Genomic DNA, 20,171 nt, shown 5'->3' on the forward strand with positions numbered 1-20,171 from the left:
ATTAAAATACAGGTAAAGCAGATACAGCCCAACCTCTGCAGTGGCAGGCTAACCAGGGCATAGATTTAAACTGGGTCTGATGCAATGAATGATGGAAGTCACTCTGCCCATCCGAACTTGGTGACCCTGGAGGACTCAGCTCATGTGAAACTCGGCATTAGAAACAAAATTTGCATTTTCAGCTGTTTCCTGGAAGCTTCATTGGGTTTTGCCTTTCAGATGGACAAAACCATAATATTTTGACAAGTGTATTAGCGATGCCAGCCTCCAGGTGGGACCTGGGGATCCACCGGAATTACAGCTCATCTCCAATCTATAGTGATCAGTTCTCCTGGAGAAAATGGATATTTTGGAGGGTGGACTCCATGACATTTTACCCCGCTGAGGTCCCTATCCTCCCCAGGCTCCATCCCCAAATCTCCAGGATTTCCCCAACCTGGGTCTGGCAACCCTACCCACTCCCCATCTCCCGCCAGTGGCCATGGAGGACCTGCCAACCCTAGTGTGCATTTCAGAGCTGAGCATCTGTTAAGTAGGAAGTGAATTGCTCTCTCTTCCTAATAGTTAACTCAGGGCTCAACAAATTCCAGGCGCCGGGGCCCCATGGTGCTTAGAAATTCCATTGTGGCGCTTAATATTTTCATCAGCCATTTATTGTGTCTCCTGGTGATTCTTGGTAGAAGTACAAAGTTCATTTAGAAGAGCCAGATTTGAGTCCAGTAGCATCAAGACCAACAAGATTTTCAAGTTACAAGCTTTCGAGTGTCAAAGCTTCCTTCATCAAGTAAGGAGCTTTGACTCTCAAAAGCTTATACTCTGGAAATTTTGTGGGTCTTTAAGATGCTACTGAACTCAGATCTGGCTCTTCTCCTGAAGGCCAACATGGCCACCCACAATGTATTTTTTGAACAATTATAACTGTATTAATTTTTGTATTAATTTTTGTAATGGGCAAGTTTGCCTCTCTACAGAATTAATTATTTTCTCATGCAACAGTGGATATGATAAATTAATACCACTTGTACTTTTCGCATATCGTTTCTGTTTTTTGTTTGCTAAGTCATTGTCAGCACGCTAACCTTAGTTTGCTAAACTTCCAGGTACTAGCTGGAGATCTCCTGCTATTACAACTGATCACCAGCTGATAGAGATCAGTTCAGCTGGAGAAAATGGCCGCTTTGGCCATTGGACTCTATGGCATTGAAGTCCCTCCCCTCCCCAAACCCCGCCCTCCTTAGGCTCCACCCCCAAAACCTCTTGCCGGTGGCAAAGAGGGACCTGGCAACCCTACTCCACCCCCACCCCTCAATGTTTGGGATTGGGACTAGCTAGATAGGACCAGTAGATCACTCACCTAACCCTGAAATTTGGCAACTGGTGAAGGAAAGGAGGTGCACCTTGCAGGGTGTCTTAACAGTGCAATCTTATGCAGAATTACTCCAGTCTAAGCCCATTGAAATGAATGGGTTTAGACTGGAGTAGGAAAAGTTGAGGGCAGCAGGAAAAGAGGAAGACCCAACATGAGATGGACTGACTCAATAAAGGAAGCCACGGCCCTCAATTTGCAAGACCTGAGCAAGGCTGTCAAAGATAGGATGTTTTGGAGGACTTTCATTCATAGGGTCGCCATGAGTCAGAAGCGACTTGACGGCACTTAACATACACACACACAGACTGGAGTAACTCTCCTAAGAGAAACAGAGACCTCCAATGTTTAGCGTTGCCAACCCTAAGCAGAGACCTCCAATGGTGCAGGCAGAGACCTCCAATGTCTAGGGCTGCCAACCTCCAGGTGATGGCTGGAGACCTCCTGAGATTACAACTCAACACCAGGCTACGGAGATCAGTTCCCCTGGAGAAAATGGCCACTATGGCATTATATCCCATTGATGTCCTTCCGCTCCCCAAACCCCACCCTCCTCAGGCTTCACCCCCCAAGTTAGCCAGATATTTGCCAACTAGGGTTGCCAACCTCCAGGTGGTGGCTGGAGATCTGCTATTACAACTGATCTCCGGGCGACAGAGATCGGTTCCCCTGGAGAAAATGGCCTGCCTCCCCTCCCCAAACCCCGCTCTCCTCAGGCTCCAACACCCCAAAATCTCCAGGTATTCCCCAACCTAGAGCTGGCAACCCTACCTTTGTCATAGGCAAAACTGAGGGAGGTTTATTCACGGTATTGCCTCTGAGAATAAAGGTAAATATCCGCCCTGGGTCACAAAATCTCAGCAAATCAGACTTCTGAGTGACAGCTTCTTCCTTTACAGCTCATAAAATGGGTTCGCATCCAGATTTTGTGTCCCAAGCCATAAACTTCGTAACGCCCTTTCATTTTCTGGGTCAATCCTGTGCTCACTGGTCGTGCCTCCAGGTGCCTCGATTCAGACAAAGCGGCTGGTTTTCTCTGACTGGAAATCAGTTGCTGTTCACGTCAGTCTTTAAATCACATTGACTGCAAGTTAAATTTATATTGTAACAAGGCATTGAACGCAGGTTTCTTTTACAAGAACCCCGGATTGTGGGAATCAGATTATGTTTATTTTCAGCAGGGACATGTCGCAGTTCATGTACACTTATGGCCAGGGTGTAGTGGTGTACATGCATGTAGTTTGGAGCGGTGGAGTCTGATCTGGAGAACTGGGTTTGATTCCCCTCTCCTCCACTTGAGCGGTGGAGGCTAATCTGGTGAACTGGATTTGTTTCCCCACTCCTCCACGTGAAGCCAGCTGGGTGACCTTGGGCTAGTCACAGCTCTCTTAGAGCTCTCTCAGCCCCACCTACCTCGCAGAGTGTGTGTTGTGGGGAGGAGAAGGGAGGGTGATTGTAAGCCGGTTTGATTCTTCCTTAAGTGGTAGAGGAAGTCAGCATATAAAAACCAACTCTCCTCCTCCTCTTCTTCAAGACTTTCCACCCACATTGCAGGTTATGTCTTATTGTGTTTTTGTGTGTGAAGTCATCCATCCCACCAGTGGCAATTCTGGTTTGTCGATTATGGGAGCTAGTCCCGAATGACAATAGTAACACTAACCTGTTTAGTGTTACTAAAAGCACTTAGCACGGCTGCATTCAAGTCTGACAGCACAGAATATTCTTGCGTGCCTCTGATGATTTCATTGTTCCTTTTATACCAGCCCCTCCCTGGAAACAGTCCAAAGTTTATCCCTTCACATGGTAGCAAAAACCGGGACGATCCCCACAGCAGTTTACAAGTTCCTGGTTCGCAGAGGTGCTTCTGTTTTGCATTTCAGGGAGATGCTGTAATTCATAAAAGCTTCTTTTGAAGGTAGAACTACGGCAGGGAAGTCACCATATGGTCCCCCCTTTTTGAGCCTGCGGGCGCATTTGACACGGCATGGTGGGCGCAGCAACACAATGGCTGCTGCAGGAGCCGGAGCCCGCCGCAAAATGATTGCCGCTGCTTGACTTCAGTCACACAGTGTAAGATCCTGGTGCTGTGGTGGCAGCTGCTGCCAAAGCAACATTTTAAAAAATCTGCACAGCCGATCAAATCTCCAATAATCAATCAGAAGCCTGTCTGGGCCAAAGCCCTACCTGCTTCCGCCCCTTATCTAAAAACACTTGGCAGGCACCAGAAAAGGCGTTGGTGGGCACCATGAGAGCCAGCGTGGTGTAGTGGTTAAGAGCGGTGGTTTGGAGCAGTGGACTCTGATCTGGAGAACCGGGTTTGATTCCCCATTCCTCCACATGAGCGGTGGAGGCTAATGTAGAGAACCGGGTTTGATTCCCCACTCCTCCACATGAGCGGTGGAGGCTAATCTGGTGAACAGGATTTGTTTCCCCACTCCTACACATGAAGCCGGCTGGGTGACCTTGGGCTAGTCACAGCTCTCTCAGCCCCACCTACCTCACAGGGTGTCTGTTGTGTGGAGGGGAAGGGAAGGTGATTGTAAGCTGGTTTGATTCTTCCTTAAGTGGGAGAGAAAGTCGGCATATAAAAACCAACTCTTCTCCTTCTCCTCACCCAAAGGCCCCATGTTGGAGACCCCTGAACTACGCCGATTACCCTTCTCTGCTAAACTGAGGACCAATTCAGTTAATTCCATCAACCCTCATGCACAGACGTCTGTCTGAGATCTCTTATCCAGAACAAAATCCAGAGCATCTTGACAGTTGCTGATTGCAAAACTAAGTCTCTAGCCCTCGTGACTGCTGAACTAGGGATGGGAAAGCAAGCATTCAAGCAACACTTGCCAAAGGGGAGTGGAACGGATGTGTTTTTCTGCATGGCTGACTGCCCCACCCTGGGTGGTATTCTTCTGCCATGTGCTATAATCCATTTTATAACTAAGCCGAAATTCTGTAGTATCTAGATTCTCTGTGGCTTTGCAAAAGGTCAGCAGGCTCGGCTCGCAGAAGCCAGTCGCAAGGAAGTAAGCGACAGTTCTGTTTTGCAAGATGAAATGAACGGCAGTCACCCTAGTTCCTTTTCCCGTGCGAGAGGGAAACTTTCCGTGTGGCCTGGTATTTTTAAAAGGGGGAAACACACTTCAAAAGCTTTTCGGTTTATGGCTGTTTCTTCCTTGTTCCTGTGCTTCTGCAGAGCAGAATAGACTAACACTGGTACTTTCTTTGCAGATTGAGCTGATAATGGACGCTATTCATAAAACCAGGAATTTGCAGTACAAAAAAACCCTGGAAGTGAGTAACCCTTCCTGTCTGGTTCTGAAGATATGATATTGTATCCAAGTGTGTCACCTGCCTATAATGTTTACAGGTGGCTTAATGGTGTTTAGTGTTTTCACCGTGACCTGAATGACCCAGGCTAACCCGATCCTGTCAACACTCGGCAGCTAAGAACATAAGAAAAGCCCTGCTGGATCAGACCAAGCCCATCAAGTCCAGCAGTCTGTTCACACAGTAGCCAACCAGGTGCCTCAAGGAAGCCCACAAACAAGACAACTGCAGCAGCATTATCCTGCCTGCGTCCCACAGCACCTAATACAATAGGAATGCTCCTTTGATCCTGGAGAGAATAGGGATGCATCATGACTAGTACCCATTTGGACTAGTAGCCCTGGATAGCCCTCTCTTCCATGAACATGTCCACTCCCCTCTTAAAGCCTTCCACGTTGGCAGCCATCACCGCATCCTGGGGCAGGGAGTTCCACAATTTAACTACGCATTGTGTGAAGAAATACTTCCTTTTATCTGTTTTGAGTTTCTTGCCCTCCAACTTCAGCAGATGGACCCATGCTCTGGTATTATATGAGAGGGAGAAAAGCTTCTCCCTGTCCACTCTCTCCAAACCATGCATAATGTTATAGACCTCTATCATGTCTCCCCTTAACCGCCTTCTTTCTTAGCTAAACAGCCCTAAGCTAAGCAGGGTTGACCTGGGTTAGATCTTGGATGGGAGACTGCCAAGGAAGTCCAGGGTTGCTCTGTAGAGGCAGGTAATAGCAAGCTCCCTCTGTTCCTCTCTTTCTTTGACCGCCCCCCCCCCCGGGTCGGCATAAGTTGGCAGCGATTTGACTGTGCTTTTCAGCATTTTCACAGACAGGTTTTGCTTCCTCAAGCAGCAGAGGAGCACTTGAAGTAATGAATGCATAGACATTGCTCCACAGCATCTTTGGCTGGCCAGAGAGAGATGAGACCACACTCTTGGTGGTCTGGTGTTCCTCCACGTTGCTGTTGCTCAGGGGACTATCACACATTGGCTGTGGTTCCAGGTTCCGTTTGTGGCATCATTCAATGAAAAGCTTTTGGAAAAGATCTTTCTCTAAGACCTCATGGAGCCGCTGTCAGTAAACAGTATAGAGTGAGGTGGACCAGTGGTTTGGCTCAATAGAGCCAGTGTGGTGTAGTGGTTAGAATGTCGGACTGGGACTCTCCAGGGGAGGGGCTGTGGCTCAGTGGTAGAGCACCTGTTCGGAATGGGGAAGGTCCAGGTTCAATCCCCAGCATCTGATACAAGGACCCAGGCGGTAGGTGATGTGAAAGACCTCTGCCTGAGACCCTGTAGAGCCACTGCCGGTCTGAGTAGACAATACTTTTCTTATGTTCTTATAAGTATTTCTTCACAAAACACATAGATGTGGTGATGGCTGCACACTTGGAAGGCTTTAAGAGGGGAGTGGACATGTTCATGGAGGAGAGGGCTATCCATGGCTACTAGTAAAAATGGCTATTAGTCATGATGCATACCTATTCTCTCTAGTATCAGAGGAGCATGCCTGTTATCTTAGGTGCTGTGAAACACAGGCAGTATGGTGCTGCTGCAGTCGTCTTGTTTGGGGGCTTCCTAGAGGCACCTGGTTGGCCACTATGAACAGACTGCTGGACTTGATGGGCCTAGGTCTGATCCAGTAGGGCTTTTCTTATATTTTTAATACTGACCTTGAGAGATCAATGGTGTAAGGCAGGTTCAGGTGATCATATTAATGGGAAGGGGCTGTGGCTCAGTGGAAAAGCCTCTGCTTGGCATGCAGAAGGTCCCAGGTTCAATCCCCGGCATCTCCAGTTAAAGAGATCAGATATTAGGCGATGGGAAATTCTTCTGCCTGAGATCGTGGAAAGCCGCTGCTGCAGTCTGAGTAGACCGTACTGACCTTGATGGACCAATGATCTGATTCAGTATAAGGTGCCTCCTTGTGTTCATTGAGCCTGGAGACCCAGGTTAGAATCCCGGCCCTGCCACGGAGAAGTTTTCTGGGTGGCCTGGGGCCAGTCGCACACTCGGCCAAACCTCCCTTGTAGGGTTGTTGTGAGGATGAATCAAAGGAGAGGGGAAGTGTGTAAGGGGCTTTGGGTTCCCAACGGGGTAGAAAAGTGGGGTATAAATGAAGTGAATAAATAAAATGAACTCCGCTTCCTTTGTTCATGTGCTCTGGGGAGAGGACATTCCTTTCTAAGAACAGGAAGGCAGCTGTGCTGGTTCATACCAGCATGGTCTTTCACACAGTGGCCAACCAGATAGTCTTGGAAAGTCTGCAAGCAGGGAATGGAGGCCAAGGCCTCCGCTTGCCCTGAATGCCATTTTCTCCAGGGGAACTGATGCCTGCCGTCTGCAGCTCAGTTGTCGTTATGGGAAATCACCGGGACCCCCGGTGGTTGGCAACCCTAGAGGGAGCCAGTCATCCAAGAGGGGCGGGATAAAAGTATAAAACAAACAAACAAATAAATAAGTTCATTGACTTCCGCTACATCCTGCAGTACTAGTTGGCTCAACTGATTGATAGTTCCCACAATAGGAAAAGAGGTTGTTTTTTTTTTTTGCGAAACTCCTGTGGGGGCATTTTTGGGGGTAGAGGTCCCACATTTTTAGGGTAGCTTTCAGGGACTCTCCTTGCACGAACCCCAAAGTTTGGTTAAGATTGGGTCAGGGGGTCGGGTGTTATGGGCTCTGAAGAGGTCGCCCCTCCCTTCTCCATAATCAAGCATTAGCTGATTATTGAAGGAACAGAGAATCTGACTTTTACGTTCCGGCTCGTTTATGGAGATGAGAGGGGGTGGACCCCCGGACCCAATCTTTACCAAACTTGGGGGTTCTTGCAAGGAGAGTCCCTTCAAGCGACCCTGCAAGTTTGGGGGCTCTACCTCAAAAAATTCCCCCCAGGGCTGAATTTTTTTGGGAAACCCGAAAATAAACTGAATCCCCATTTTACCGGTATGGGAATTTGGCTTATTTCGGGTTTCCTGAAAAAAATCGGGCCCTATAAACCTGAACCTGAATTTTACCGGATTTTTTTTTTTTTTTTTGCACACCTCTAGTGGGGGATGCAAAAACTGAACACAACTGAGGCATTTCTCTGCTGCCTCGGCTTTCAAAATACGATTGTGGCAGAACGTCTTGGAGAGAAAAATGGCGTTCAGTAGATGGGTCTGTTTGCTGGCTCCAGTTCATAGCAATATTTAGGCGCGCAACAACATCCTTTCGTGACCTGCTTGTTGTGATTTTTCTAGGCCAAGAGACTCTACGAACAGCGGTGCCGGGACAAGGATGAGGCGGAGCAGGCCGTCCACCGCAGCGCCAACCTGGTCACCCAGAAACAGCAAGAAAAGGTAACTGAGGCAGGATTGCCAAGGAGGGGGCTTACTCCAGGGTAGTACGCATATGTAGAACCAGCAGAAAGCAAGCTATAGCTATGGCCCATTGATTCCATATTAATCAGTCCACTTTTACCCTGCCCTTTCCCCAAGGTGTTCAAGAACATATGTGGTGCTCTTTTCCTTCTTTGGTTTTCACAACAACCCTGTGAGGTAGGCCAAGAGCCACTGGCCCGAGGTCGCCAGCAAGTGCTTATGGCTGAGTGGGGGTTTGAAACCGATTCACACCAGTTCTGACCCTTACACCCACCCTGTTGGCTCTTTCCTTCAGCATCTGTAATCCCCCAAGGTAAATGCAGATGCTTGAACACATGAAACTGCCTTCTACTGAATCAGACCCTTGGTCCGTCAAAGTCAGTATTGTCAACCCAGACTGGCAGCGGCTCTCCAGGGTCTCAGGCAGAGGTCTTTCACATCACTAACTTGCCTAGTCTGTTTAACTGGAGATGCCAGGGATTGAACCTGGGACCTTCTGCATGCCAAGCAGATGCTCTACCAATGAGCCACAGCCCCTCTTGGATGACTGGTTCCCTCTAGGGTTGCCAGCCTCCAGGGGGTCCCAGTGATTTTCCATAATGACATAATGACAACTGAGCTACAGACTGCAGGGATCAGTTCCCCCGGGGAAGGGCTGTCACTTAGAGGAGGGCAGGGAGCTGTTCCTGTTGGCAGTAGAGGATAGAGCTCACAAGAATGGGTTTAAATTGAGTGTGGAAAGGTGTGTGTGTGTTAAGTGCCGTCAAGACGCTTCCGACTCATGGCGACCCTATGAAGTCCTCCAAAATGTCCTATCTTTGACAGCCGTGCTCAGATCCTGCAAATTGAAGGCCGTGGCTTCCTTTATTGAGTCAATCCATCTCTTGTTGGGTCTTCCTCTTTTCCTGCTGCCCTCAACTTTTCCTAGCATGACTGTCTTTTCCAGTGACTCTTGTCGTCTCATGACGTGACCAAAATATGACAGCCTCAGTTTAGTCACTTTAGCTTCTAGGGTCAGTTCAGGCTTGATTTGATCTAGAACCCACTGATTTGTTTTTTTGGCAGTCCACGGAATCCATAACACTCTCTTCCAACACCACATTTCAAAGGAATCTATTTTCTTCCTATCAGCTTTGTGGAAAGGTACCAGCTGAATATTAGGAAACATTTGTTTACAGTAAGAGTTGTTTGACAGTGGAATCAGCTACCAAGGGAGGTAGTGAGCTCCCCCTTACTGGCAGTCTTCAAGCAGAGGCTGGAAAAACACTTGTCAGGGATGCCTTAGGCTGATCCTGCACTAAGCAGGGGGTTGGACTGGATGGCCTCTATGGCCCTTTCCAACTCTATGATTCTATGGTACACCCCCCCCCCCAAAGAGTGTTACGCTTGGCTAACAACAACTTGCAGGCGGTCAAAGAGTGTCCGGCTTTCTTAACCCTGGCCCGGTGGAACTCCCTTTCCAGAAAGACCCGGGATCTTAAAGGGTTCCGCAGCAGGGCCCATAAAACGGAGTTATTCCGCCAGGCCTACAATTGAAGACAGCGACGGTTGTCATCAGTGGTGGCCTCCCTACTACCCGCCCCCCCCGTTCTTTTCTTTGTTTACCATCAACTAATATGGGAAGGGCCCCCTGAAGGTTTGTCAGCCCCCACAGTGGTCACTATATTTTGAGGATGAGCACCATCTTTTGAAATTGTAACCAGAACTGATGAATTGCAGGGGTTGTTTTAACTGTTTTTAGTTTGTTGATTATATGTTGATGGTTGGGGAGGGGCTGTGGCTCAGTGGTAGAGCATCTGCTCGGCATGCAGAAGGTCCCAGGTTCAATCCCCGGCATCTCCAGTTAACGGGACCAGGCAAGTAGGTGATGTGAAAGTCCTCTGCCTGAGACCTTGGAGAGCCGCTGCCGGTCAGAGTAGACAATACTGACTTTGATGGACTAAGGATCTGGTTCGGTATAAGGCAGCTTCATGTGTTTTATAATATGTTGCATTGAGTGCTTACTCGTTAGCTGCCCTGAGCCCAGCTCTGGCTGGGGATTGAGGGCGGGATAAAAATTTAAGCCAATAAACAAATTAATTTCCGAGGAGCGCCGCCCAAGGCATTCTTTCTACCAACTTCTAGCCTGACTGTCCTAACATGGTTATTCTCCCTTTCCCCCCTTTCCTTCCAGCTCTTCGTCAAGTTGGCTCAGGCAAAGACAGCCCTGGAGGATTCAGGTGAGTCTACCGTCCGTGGGGTTGCTAACTCTCCTCCTGGCCTCTGCAGAATATCATTAAGCATGATAGTTCAATGGAGCCCCCATTTTCAGCGGCAGTGTATCTCTGAATACCAGTTGCTGGCAGGAGGCAACTGTAGGGGGGAGGCCTTGTCCTAAGAACATAAGAAAAGCTCTGCTGGATCAGACCAAGGCCCATCAAGTCTGTTCACACCGTGGCCAACACAGTGGCCCTCTGTAGCCCTGCTTGCTGGCTTCTGGTTGGCCAACGTATGAACTTGGAATAGGGTTGCCGGCTCTTGGTGGGGAAATACGTTGAGGTTTTGGGGGTGGAGCCCGGGGGGAGGGACCTCAGCCGGGTACAATGCCATAGAGTCCATCCTATCAAGCAGTCCTTTTCTCCAAGGGAATTGACCTCTTTTGTCTGGAGATCAGTTGTAATGGCGGGAGATCTCCAGCCACCACCTGGAGGTTAGTAGTCAAAATTCGGCTGCAAGTGCTGCTCGGGAGTTTAGAATTCAAGGTGCAAGCACCAGCAAAAGTAAACCTAAAATAAGGTAACTACAATACAAAATTGCTCTTAAAATGTATATTAAAGGTAATTACTAACAGGCACAACCTTGGTTGAGCAAACAGGAAATTTACAAAAGGTTCAAAGTGAATTCAATATAACAGCATACAAGCTTTACACAAAGATAAATATAGGCAAAAGTGCTCAATGCATATCATAATTTCAAGTCCATGCATGTAGATTGCACCACGTCTTGTCTCCGTTGCTTGAATTTTGCAATGGAAATCTGGTATAATTCCATTTCATATGAAACTTTTTCAAGCTCTTAGTCCTTCCGTGCCAGAACTTAGCACGAAAGGACTAAGAGCTTGAAAAAGTTTCATATGAAATGGAATTATACCGGATTTCCATTGCACCACGTCTTGTCTCCGTTGCTTGAATTTTGCAATCTACATGCATGGACTTGAAATTATGCATTGAGCACTTTTGCCTATATTTATCTTTGTGTGAAGCTTGTATGCTGTTATATTGAATTCACTTTGAACCTTTTGTAAATTTCCCGTTTCTCAACCAAGGTTGTGCCTGTTAGTAATTACCTTTAATATACATTTTAAGAGCAATTTTGTATTATAGTGACCTTATTTTAGGTTTACTTTTGCTGGTGCTTGCACCTTGAATTCTAAACCACCTGGCGGTTGGCAACCCGAACTAGGCTGCTGGACCAGATGGATTGTGCCATCAGATCTGATGGGGCGCCGGCTTGTACAGGGGGCTAGCCAGCTCTGGGGCCCTTTTGTCTGGGACTCGAGGACTGGAGTGTTGTGATCGGAATTTCTCCCCCCCGTCACGTTACAGACAGGACGTATCAGGCGAACGTCGGGTCCGTGGAGAAGATCAGGGAAGAATGGCAGAGTGAGCACGCCAAGGCTTGCGAGGTAACAATGGCCATTCAGTCGTTGCTCCTCAGGAGGGGAGGAATGATGGGCAGTAGGGTCGCCAACCTCCAGGTGGTGGCTGGAGATCTCCTGGGATTTCAACTAATCGCCCGACTGCAGAAATCAGTTCCCCTGGAGAAAATGGCGGCTTTGGAGGGTGGAGTCTATGGCACCACAATCCTGCTGAGCTCCCACCCCTCCCTAGGCCCCACCCCCAAATCTCTAGGAATTTCCCAGTCCAAAGTTGGGAACACTAAGGTAGCCGTTTCTACAAAGGGGATCTTGGTATCAGGGCAGTGTTTCCTCTGAATGAGATTTTCGTTGTCCTTAAGCTGCCGCTTTTCGGTCAAGTTTGCAAAATATGATTTCCAGTTCTGGAAATATGATTTCCAGTTCTGGAAATATGATTTCCAGTTCTGGAAATATAATTTGAGAAAAATAATGACATTCAAATGAGCCAGCAACAATTTTATATACTAGAATGTATATAAGATGGGCAGTATACCTATCTTCACCTTCAAATGTTGTATGGAAGCTTTCCTGTTGCTGTTGGCTTATATATGGACCAAACTTTGATTAATTACTTCTTGAAATGGGTGTTTCTTTGGAAAGCATCCAAAAGGAGGGATATCTCGCTGAGAAGAGGAACCGGGGCTTTTTGGGGAAGGTTAGGGTTGCCGACCCTGGGTTGGGAAATACCTGTAGATTTTGAGGGTGGAGCCTGGGGAGGTTGGGTTTTGGGGAGGGGAGGGACCTCAGTGGGGTATCATGTCATAGACTCCACCCTCCAAAGCAGCCATTTTCTCCAGGGGAACAGCTCTCTGTCATCTGGAGATCTCCAGGCCCCATCTGGAGGCTGGCAACCTCACTGGTACTGAGTACTGGCACCTTTTTTCCGGGGCTCATCCAAGTCCTGATCCTTGTGTGCCAGCCCTCAACCAAAGAAAGGGAGAATGGACCCTCAGGAAATAGTATAACAAATAGTCTGCTCTGGTTAGACCTCACCTAGAGTATTGTGTTCAGTTTTGGGCACCGCAATTTAAGAAAGATGTAGACATGCTGGAACGGGTCCAGAGGAGGGCAACAAAGATGGTGAGGGGTCTGGAGACCAAGTCCTATGAGGAAAGGTTGAAGGAGCTGGGTATGTTTAGCCTGGCGAGGAGAAGACTGAGAGGGGACATGATGACCATCTTCAAGTTCTTGAAGGGCTGTCATATAGAGGATGGTGCCGAGTTGTTTTCTGTTGCTCCAAAACTTTGGACCAGAACCAACGGGTTGAAATTAAATCAAAAGAGTTTCTGTCTAGACATTAGGAAGAATTTTCTAACAGTTAGAGCAGTTCCTCGGTGGAACAGGCTTCCTCAGGAGGCGGTAAGCTCTCCTTCCCTGGAGGTTTTTAAGAAGAGACTAGATGGCCATCTGTCAGCAATGCTGATGCTATGACCTTAGGCAGGTGATGAGAGGGAGGGCATCTTGGCCATCTTCTAGGCATGGAGTAGGGGTCACTGTGTGTGTGTGGAGGAGGTAGTTTGGAATTTCTTACATTGTGCAGAGGGTTAGACTAGATGACCCTGGTGGTCCCTTCCAACTCTTTGATTCTATGAGTCTATGAAATGTGGTTGTTTGCAAGTGTGCTGGATCACCTCTTGTACAGTGACTGCAACATCACTGGCATGATTAACAAATTTGGCCCTCCTTAATTTCCTGCAGAGTTGAGGGATTGTTTTTGTCTTTAAATTTAGGGGTGGACTGGGGGGGGGATTTTTGAACGTTGAGAAATTCCATGTTGAATACTTTGTCTTATCTTCACCTGCTGTCTTTCCTGGCAGTTCTTCGAGAGCCAGGAGTGTGAACGGATAACCTATTTCCGGAACGCCCTCTGGACTCACGTCAACCAGCTCTCTCAGGAATGTGTCAAGAATGATGAAGTAAGGAACTCGCTTGGAAGCTCGTCAAACTTTCTCTAGCCTCCTGGGAATCAATTTGCCAACTTTTAGTCTCTCTCTCTCTCTTTTAATAACTGACCTAACTTCTGTGCAGTTCAAAACAATCAGGTTTCAGTGGTTGAAGCAAACTCTGAACATGGAGATATCGTTTCTTTAAAATATTTCTTTTCCTTTTTTAATTCCCCCCCCCAAAAAAAAAACCTTGGAAAAAAACAAAGAAAGAAAACTTTAAAAAAAGATATACATAAAATATACATAAATATACATAAAATATACATAAAGATATACATAAAGTAAACATAAAATATACATAAAGCTATACATACACACACACGCATATATATATATTTACTTTATGTATATCTTTTAAAAAAGTTTTCTTTCTTTGTTTTTTTCCAAGGATTTTTTTGGGGGGATGGAAATTAAAAAAGGAAAAGAAATATTTTAAAGAAACTATATCTCCGTGTTCAGAGTTTGCTTCAACCACTGAAACCTGATATATATATATCAGCAACAGTGGCTCTAAAGAAGATACAGTTTGTTAGTGTTAAGGATTTCCACCTCCGCTTTCTGGTTAAAATAACCTTTGAGGCAATTTGCAGGAAAGGAGCAATAAAAATGAACAGTCTACTCAGTGAGGAAGGTTGCCAGCTCTGGGGTGGGAATAGGGTTGCCAGCCTCCAGGTGAGGCCTGGAGATCTTCTGGAATTACAACTGATCTCCAGATTGCAGAGATCTGTTCACCTGGAGAAGACGGCAGCTTTGAAGGGTGGATCCTTATGACCACACTGAGCTCTCTCCCCCTTCCCCAAAACCCACCCTCCCCAGGCTCCACCCCCAAATCTTCAGGAATTTCCCAACCTGGTATTGGCAACTCTAGTTGGGAGATTGCTGGAGATTTGGTGGTGGAGCACAGGGAGGGCAGGGTTTGGGGATGGGTGGGACTTCAGCGCGATATAATGACATAAAGTCCACCCTTCCAAAGCAGCCATTTTCTCCAGGGGAACTGACCTCTGTTGTCTGGAGATCAGTTGTAATTCCAGGCCCCACCTGGAGGTTGGCAACCCTATCGGTGAGCCAAAACATCAGAAGTAGTACCTTTTTGGGGTTTTGAAAGCATGAGCGAACAGGATGGGCTTTGCTGGGCATCTTAAAGATAATAGTGTAGGGGCTGGGTAAATTTAGTCCAGCAGGAAGTTCCATGACTGAGGCACCACCACCGAGAAGGCCCTGTCTCCAGAAAGTATCTGCCTTACCTCTGAAGGAGAGGATACAAGCTGATAAGCCTTTATAGGTGATCTTACCTGATAGACCAGTCCCTATTGGGAGAAATTAAACTCTGTGGTCAGCACATGGGTCTATAAGAGGGGGAGATGGGGTGTTGGTGGGAAATATAATCCAACTGATGTTTGATAGCTCACGATGGGTAGCCGTGTTAGTCTGTTTGTAGCACTAGAAAAGACCAGTAGCACCTTAAAGACTAACCAAATTTCTGGTTGGGTGTGTGCTTTCGTGAGTCACAGCTCATGTCTTCAGATACCTGGAGAATATACCACCTAATAAAAAAAAACCCTAATCTTCAGATTAGAGAGCCCCGTGGTGCAGAATAGTAACCTTTAGTACTGCAGTCAAAAACTCTGCTCACGACCTGAGTTCGATCCCGAGGGAAGTTGGTTTCAGGTATCCGGCTCAAGGTTGACTCATCCTTCCATCCTTCTGAGGTCGGTAAAACGAGCATCCAGCTTGCTGGGGGTAAAGGGAAGATGTCTGGGGAAGGCAATGACAAACCACCCCGTAAACATGGGGTGATGTCACCCCATGGGTCAGTGATGATCCAGTGCTTGCACAGGGGACTACCTTTACCTTTAATCTTCAGATATCTGAACCAATCAACTGATGTTTGTTATCAGGGGGCTGAAAGAGAGCTGATGTGGACCTAAAGAATATATTTTCGCTGCAGGTTCCCATTCCCTCTGGGTTGGGATGGTGGACTAATTTGGTGAGCCTGGCTTCCTGCATTGTGTTTATGGGAAGAGAAACTTCTTGTGATCCGAGGGTGTTATCTTCCACTCAGTTTTACGGAGCCTTTTTTTTTTATTTTTAGTAAATGGAATGACTTTTTTCTTTGCTTGCAATTAGAAAGTATTTTTTTAAAAAGTCCCTTGCATTTTACAGTGTCATGAGGAAGTCCGAAAGAGCTTAGAGATGTGCAGCGTGGAAAAAGACATCGAATGCTTTGTAAACATCCATAAAACGGGGACCCTCCCACCAAGTAAGTGGAAAAACATCTGGGTGTCTGAAGCCCCAATGGACAGACACTGCGGCTGCAATCTTCAGGACGCTTTCCCGGGTGTAGGTCCCCTTGAATTACATAGCACTTACTTCTGAGTAAACCTTTTCAGGCTTACTCCCTGTTTGTGTGTGTATGGGTGCCTTTTCCAGGTTGGGAAATTCCCGGAGATTTGTGGGTGGAGGGAGTGAGTTAAGAAGGGGAAGAAGAAGTAGAGTTGCTGGTATAGTGGTTAAGAGTGGTGGTTTGGAGCAGTGGACTCCAGTCTGGGGAACCGGGTTTGATTCCCCGCTCCTCCACATGAGCGGCGGAGGCTAATCTGGTGAGCTGAATTTCCCCCCCCCCCACTCCTACACACGAAGCCAGCTGGGTGACCTTGGGCTAGTCACACTCTCTCAGCTCCACCCACCTCACAGGGTGTCTGTTGTGGGGAGGGGAAGGGAAGGTGATTGTAATCCGGTTTGATTCTTCCTTAAGGGGTAGAGAAAGTCGGCAAATAAAAACCAACTCTTCTTATTATACCCTCCTTTTCTCTACCAAAAGGAGCCTCAAAGCGCCTCCCCTTCCCCTCCCCACAACAGGCACCTTGTGAGGTAGGTGAAATCAATAAGACTTATGCATATCTACAGCAGGTTTTTTTTTTTTTTTGCTGTCAAGTTGCAGCCGACTTTTGACAACCCCGTACAGTTTTCAAGGCAAGAGACTAACAGAGGTGGTTTGCCGTTGCCTGCCTCCATGTCACAACCCTGGTATTCCTTGGTGGTCTCCCATCAAAATACTGACCAGGGCTGACCCTGCTTTTTTGTTTTTGCCGTCTAGTCGCATCAGACATATGGCGACTCCTGGTGAGGTTTTCAAGGCAAGAGACGTTTAGAGGCGGTTTGCCGTTGCCTGCCTCCATGTCACAACCTTGGTGTTCCTTGGAGGGTTCCCATCCAAAAACTAGCCAGGGTTGACCCTGCTTAGCTTGTGAGGTTTGATGAGATTGGGCTAGCCTGGGCCATCCAGGTCAAGGCAAGAGCAATATCGTGCCCCCACAATGTTCAGGCATGTTGAGTTGCCTTACTCCAATGGTAACACACATGAACCCATGAAACTGCATTATACTGAATCAGATTGGTCATCAAAGTCAGTATTGTCTACTCAGACTGGCAGAAGCTCTCCAGGGTCTTGGGCAGGGGTCTTTCACATCACCTACCTGCCTAGTCCCTTTAACTGGAGATGCCGGGGATTGAACCTGGGACCTTCTGCATGCCAAGCAGATGCTCTTACCACTGAGCCACAGCCCCTACCCTGACTTTTTACAGTCCCTGCCCTACCTCTGGGGCTGACAGAATCATCGGCCAGTTAGGAGGAGCTTCACTGTGGAATGCTGTGATGTCAGAGCATGGTTAAATTGTACTAGTCAGAGAAGGAGGATAGAATTTAGACGGCTGCCATTTTCAGCGGTAGCTGCCCTGTTTGTGGGACATCCGGTTTGACCCTGAGAAACCCCTTAATGATGCATCTTACCAAAAAAACAGAGCACCCTGAACTGCCAAATGGGACTCTTTGGTGCTATTCACACAGCCCAAATAATGCACTTTCAATCCACTTTCAATGCACTTTGAAGGTGGATTTTACTGTGTGAACTGGCAAAATCCACTTTCAAATGATCGTTAAGGTGCAGTGAAAGTGGATTGAAAATGCATTATTTGGGCTGTGTGAATAGCACCTTTGTTTCTCTGGACACCATGTGAAATGCCGTGTGTAATCACTGTAGCAATTTCTTTGTCTGATAACACAACCGATGAGTACCTTTTGAGTTTGGGGCATTGCTAACCTTGGATGTTTCTGTTCTTTTACTTTTTCATACTGGCTTCTTTTCTCCCCCTTCCCTTTTTTTGTTGTTTGCAGCTCCCGTGAGCTATGAAAATTATTATAACACCCAGAAGAATGCAGCCCCCGGAAGAAATCAAGCCCCTGCACCAGGAATGGGGAGGTGAGAACAAAGGAATGGACCAGGGATCCCCAACCTTTTTGAGCCTGCGAGTACCTTTGGGATTCTGACATAGAGTGATAGGCACAATAACAAAATGACTGCTGCAGGAAGAGGAGCCAACCGTACAAGGGCTGCGGAAGGAGGTGGCGTCAGCCATAAAATGTCAGGGAGTGACGTTATTTATAATTCCAATAGTACCTCTTCAGTATTTCGGGCAGAAACTCTGTTTAACAGGATGCTTTTGAATCTGTGCAGCCAATCATAAGCCCTGCTGGGCCAAAGCCCCACCTAGCCCCACTGACTTCTAAAAGCACTTGGTGGGTGCCAGGACAGGGGCTGGTAGGCACCATGGCATCACTACACATTACACCTTTTTGAGGTCCGTGCCAGGTTGTGTCGAACCAGACGTTCTAAACAGGGAACCCCTGGTGATTTTTGAAACTGAATTTTCAGGTGTGTGGGGGCGCAATTAGGATTGGGATGAAAGCATCTAGGGAGAAGAGGCTTAAGCTCACCCTCCTGTGGTATTTGCCCACCTTGGAGTGGCCTTGGGGAGCCACATTGGCCCCACCAAGTGAGGCAAATAGTGGCTCCCCATGTCCATAGCAGGTGACAAAAATGGCGTGTAGGGGAAGGCTTAAGGCCCCTTTCCTTGTGAGCTGTGATTACCGTACAATTTGGGCCCTGGGCACTTGGAAATCAAGCTTCCACAGTTCCCCATGCACTTCTAGTTCGGCAGCAACTGGGGCAGCAGACCTGGGAACATTGTGATGTGAGTAGTTACTCTGAGATAGTTCAGCCCTGAGGTAATGTCTGGGAAGCAGCTTGTACATGCAAAAGTGCTGTATAAATGCTGAGTATTATTACTGAGAACATCTTCTCTTTGCAGGAGGCCACAGTTACCAGTACCCTCCAGTGGGTCAGGTAAGCTGCCAACTGGTCCTCTAAAATGTACTGTTTCCGAAACCTATCATATGCCGTTTAGTGTTGCCAGCTCTGGGTTGGGAAATTCCTGGAGATTTTGGGGGCGGATCCTGAGGAGGGCAGGGTTTGGGGAGAGGAGGGAGCTCAGTGGAGTATAATGCCGAAGAGTCCACCTTCCAAAGCAGCCATTTTATCCAGGGGAACTGATCTAGGTCGTCTGGAGATCAGCTGTAATAGCGGGAGATCTCCAGGTACCACCTGGAGACTGGCAGCCTTAGCTGCCATTTGATTTTGTATTTTTCTTGGAACCATGGCTACCGGAAGTCTCTGCTTCAAAACATGCTGTCTTTCTGTGAATGACAGGTTACCGAGGATGTGGCATCTGACATTTTGCTGTGATATTGGCTTTCTGTTCTTCTCTCTCGTTTTCTGTGTGACCCTTTCTGCTTCCATCAGCTGTTTTGTCTAAAAAAAGGATAGAGAAATAGAAATACCAGATATAACGATGGAGTAGTTTGGTGCATTCTCGAAGGAACATAAGCTCGATCAAATCAGTGGTCCATCTAGACCACTGGTTCCCAACCAGGGGTCCGTGGACCCCCAGGGGTCCGCGAGAACTAAATTAAGGTCCGCGAAACAAAGTTATAAACCCATAATAAATTAATATTTTCAATTAAATGTTCTCTATTATAAAAATATATATTCAAATATTATTCTAAGATTAATGTTTAACTAACAGTTATGATTAAAGTTTATTTTCAAATTCTCAGAATTTTTATTTTGAACCTTGGGGTCCCTGCACCGAACAAAAAAGTCCTAGTGGTCCCTGGTCAAAAAAAGGTTGGGAACCACTGATCTAGACCAACATCCTGTCTCACACAGGTGCCAGCTAGTTACTCTGGGGGGCCAACAACAGGGCACAGAGACCAAGGCTTTCCCCTGATGTTGCCTCCTGGCATTATTCAAAGGTTGACTGCCTGGCAGTTGGCAACCCTACTTGTAGCCCAGGTGGACTTGGCAACCCTAGTTTTATGAGAATGCTGCAAAATCTCTCAGAGGCCAGTAGCCCTCTGTTGTGTATGTAAATAGTTAGGTGGGTAAGCAGGGGAAGACCTAGGAGCTCAAGTCCCAGACGAAGTCTCCTAAACCCTGCTCGCGCTATTGGCCCAAGCCAGCGCGCCCCATTGACCCTAAGCCAGGTTGTGTCATTGGCAACCCTGGGGTTGTCCCCCCCCCCATCACGGATCAGGGGGTGAGTGGCCGCAAGCGGCCAGGGGGAAATATAAGCAGGGTCTTTTTACACAGTTCTCAGTTCTGTGTAACAC

The 20,171-nt window shown here is 47.4% G+C and overlaps 1 protein-coding gene across 1 annotated transcript in view; it reads left to right on the forward strand.

Moving 5' to 3' along the window:
* The window catches only part of PSTPIP2 (proline-serine-threonine phosphatase interacting protein 2), a 43,010-nt gene that overhangs the window by 21,936 nt on the left and 903 nt on the right, over positions 1–20,171 (forward strand). The window contains exons 6-13 of the mRNA XM_056849079.1: positions 4,595–4,657; positions 7,922–8,020; positions 10,215–10,260; positions 11,626–11,705; positions 13,535–13,633; positions 15,827–15,923; positions 17,838–17,922; positions 18,812–18,846. Of these exons, the coding sequence (XP_056705057.1) occupies positions 4,595–4,657; positions 7,922–8,020; positions 10,215–10,260; positions 11,626–11,705; positions 13,535–13,633; positions 15,827–15,923; positions 17,838–17,922; positions 18,812–18,846 (604 nt within the window). The remainder of the gene's footprint in view (positions 1–4,594; positions 4,658–7,921; positions 8,021–10,214; positions 10,261–11,625; positions 11,706–13,534; positions 13,634–15,826; positions 15,924–17,837; positions 17,923–18,811; positions 18,847–20,171) is intronic.

The sequence above is a fragment of the Euleptes europaea genome, chromosome 4, assembly GCF_029931775.1.
Source record: "Euleptes europaea isolate rEulEur1 chromosome 4, rEulEur1.hap1, whole genome shotgun sequence".
NCBI lineage: Eukaryota > Metazoa > Chordata > Lepidosauria > Squamata > Sphaerodactylidae > Euleptes > Euleptes europaea.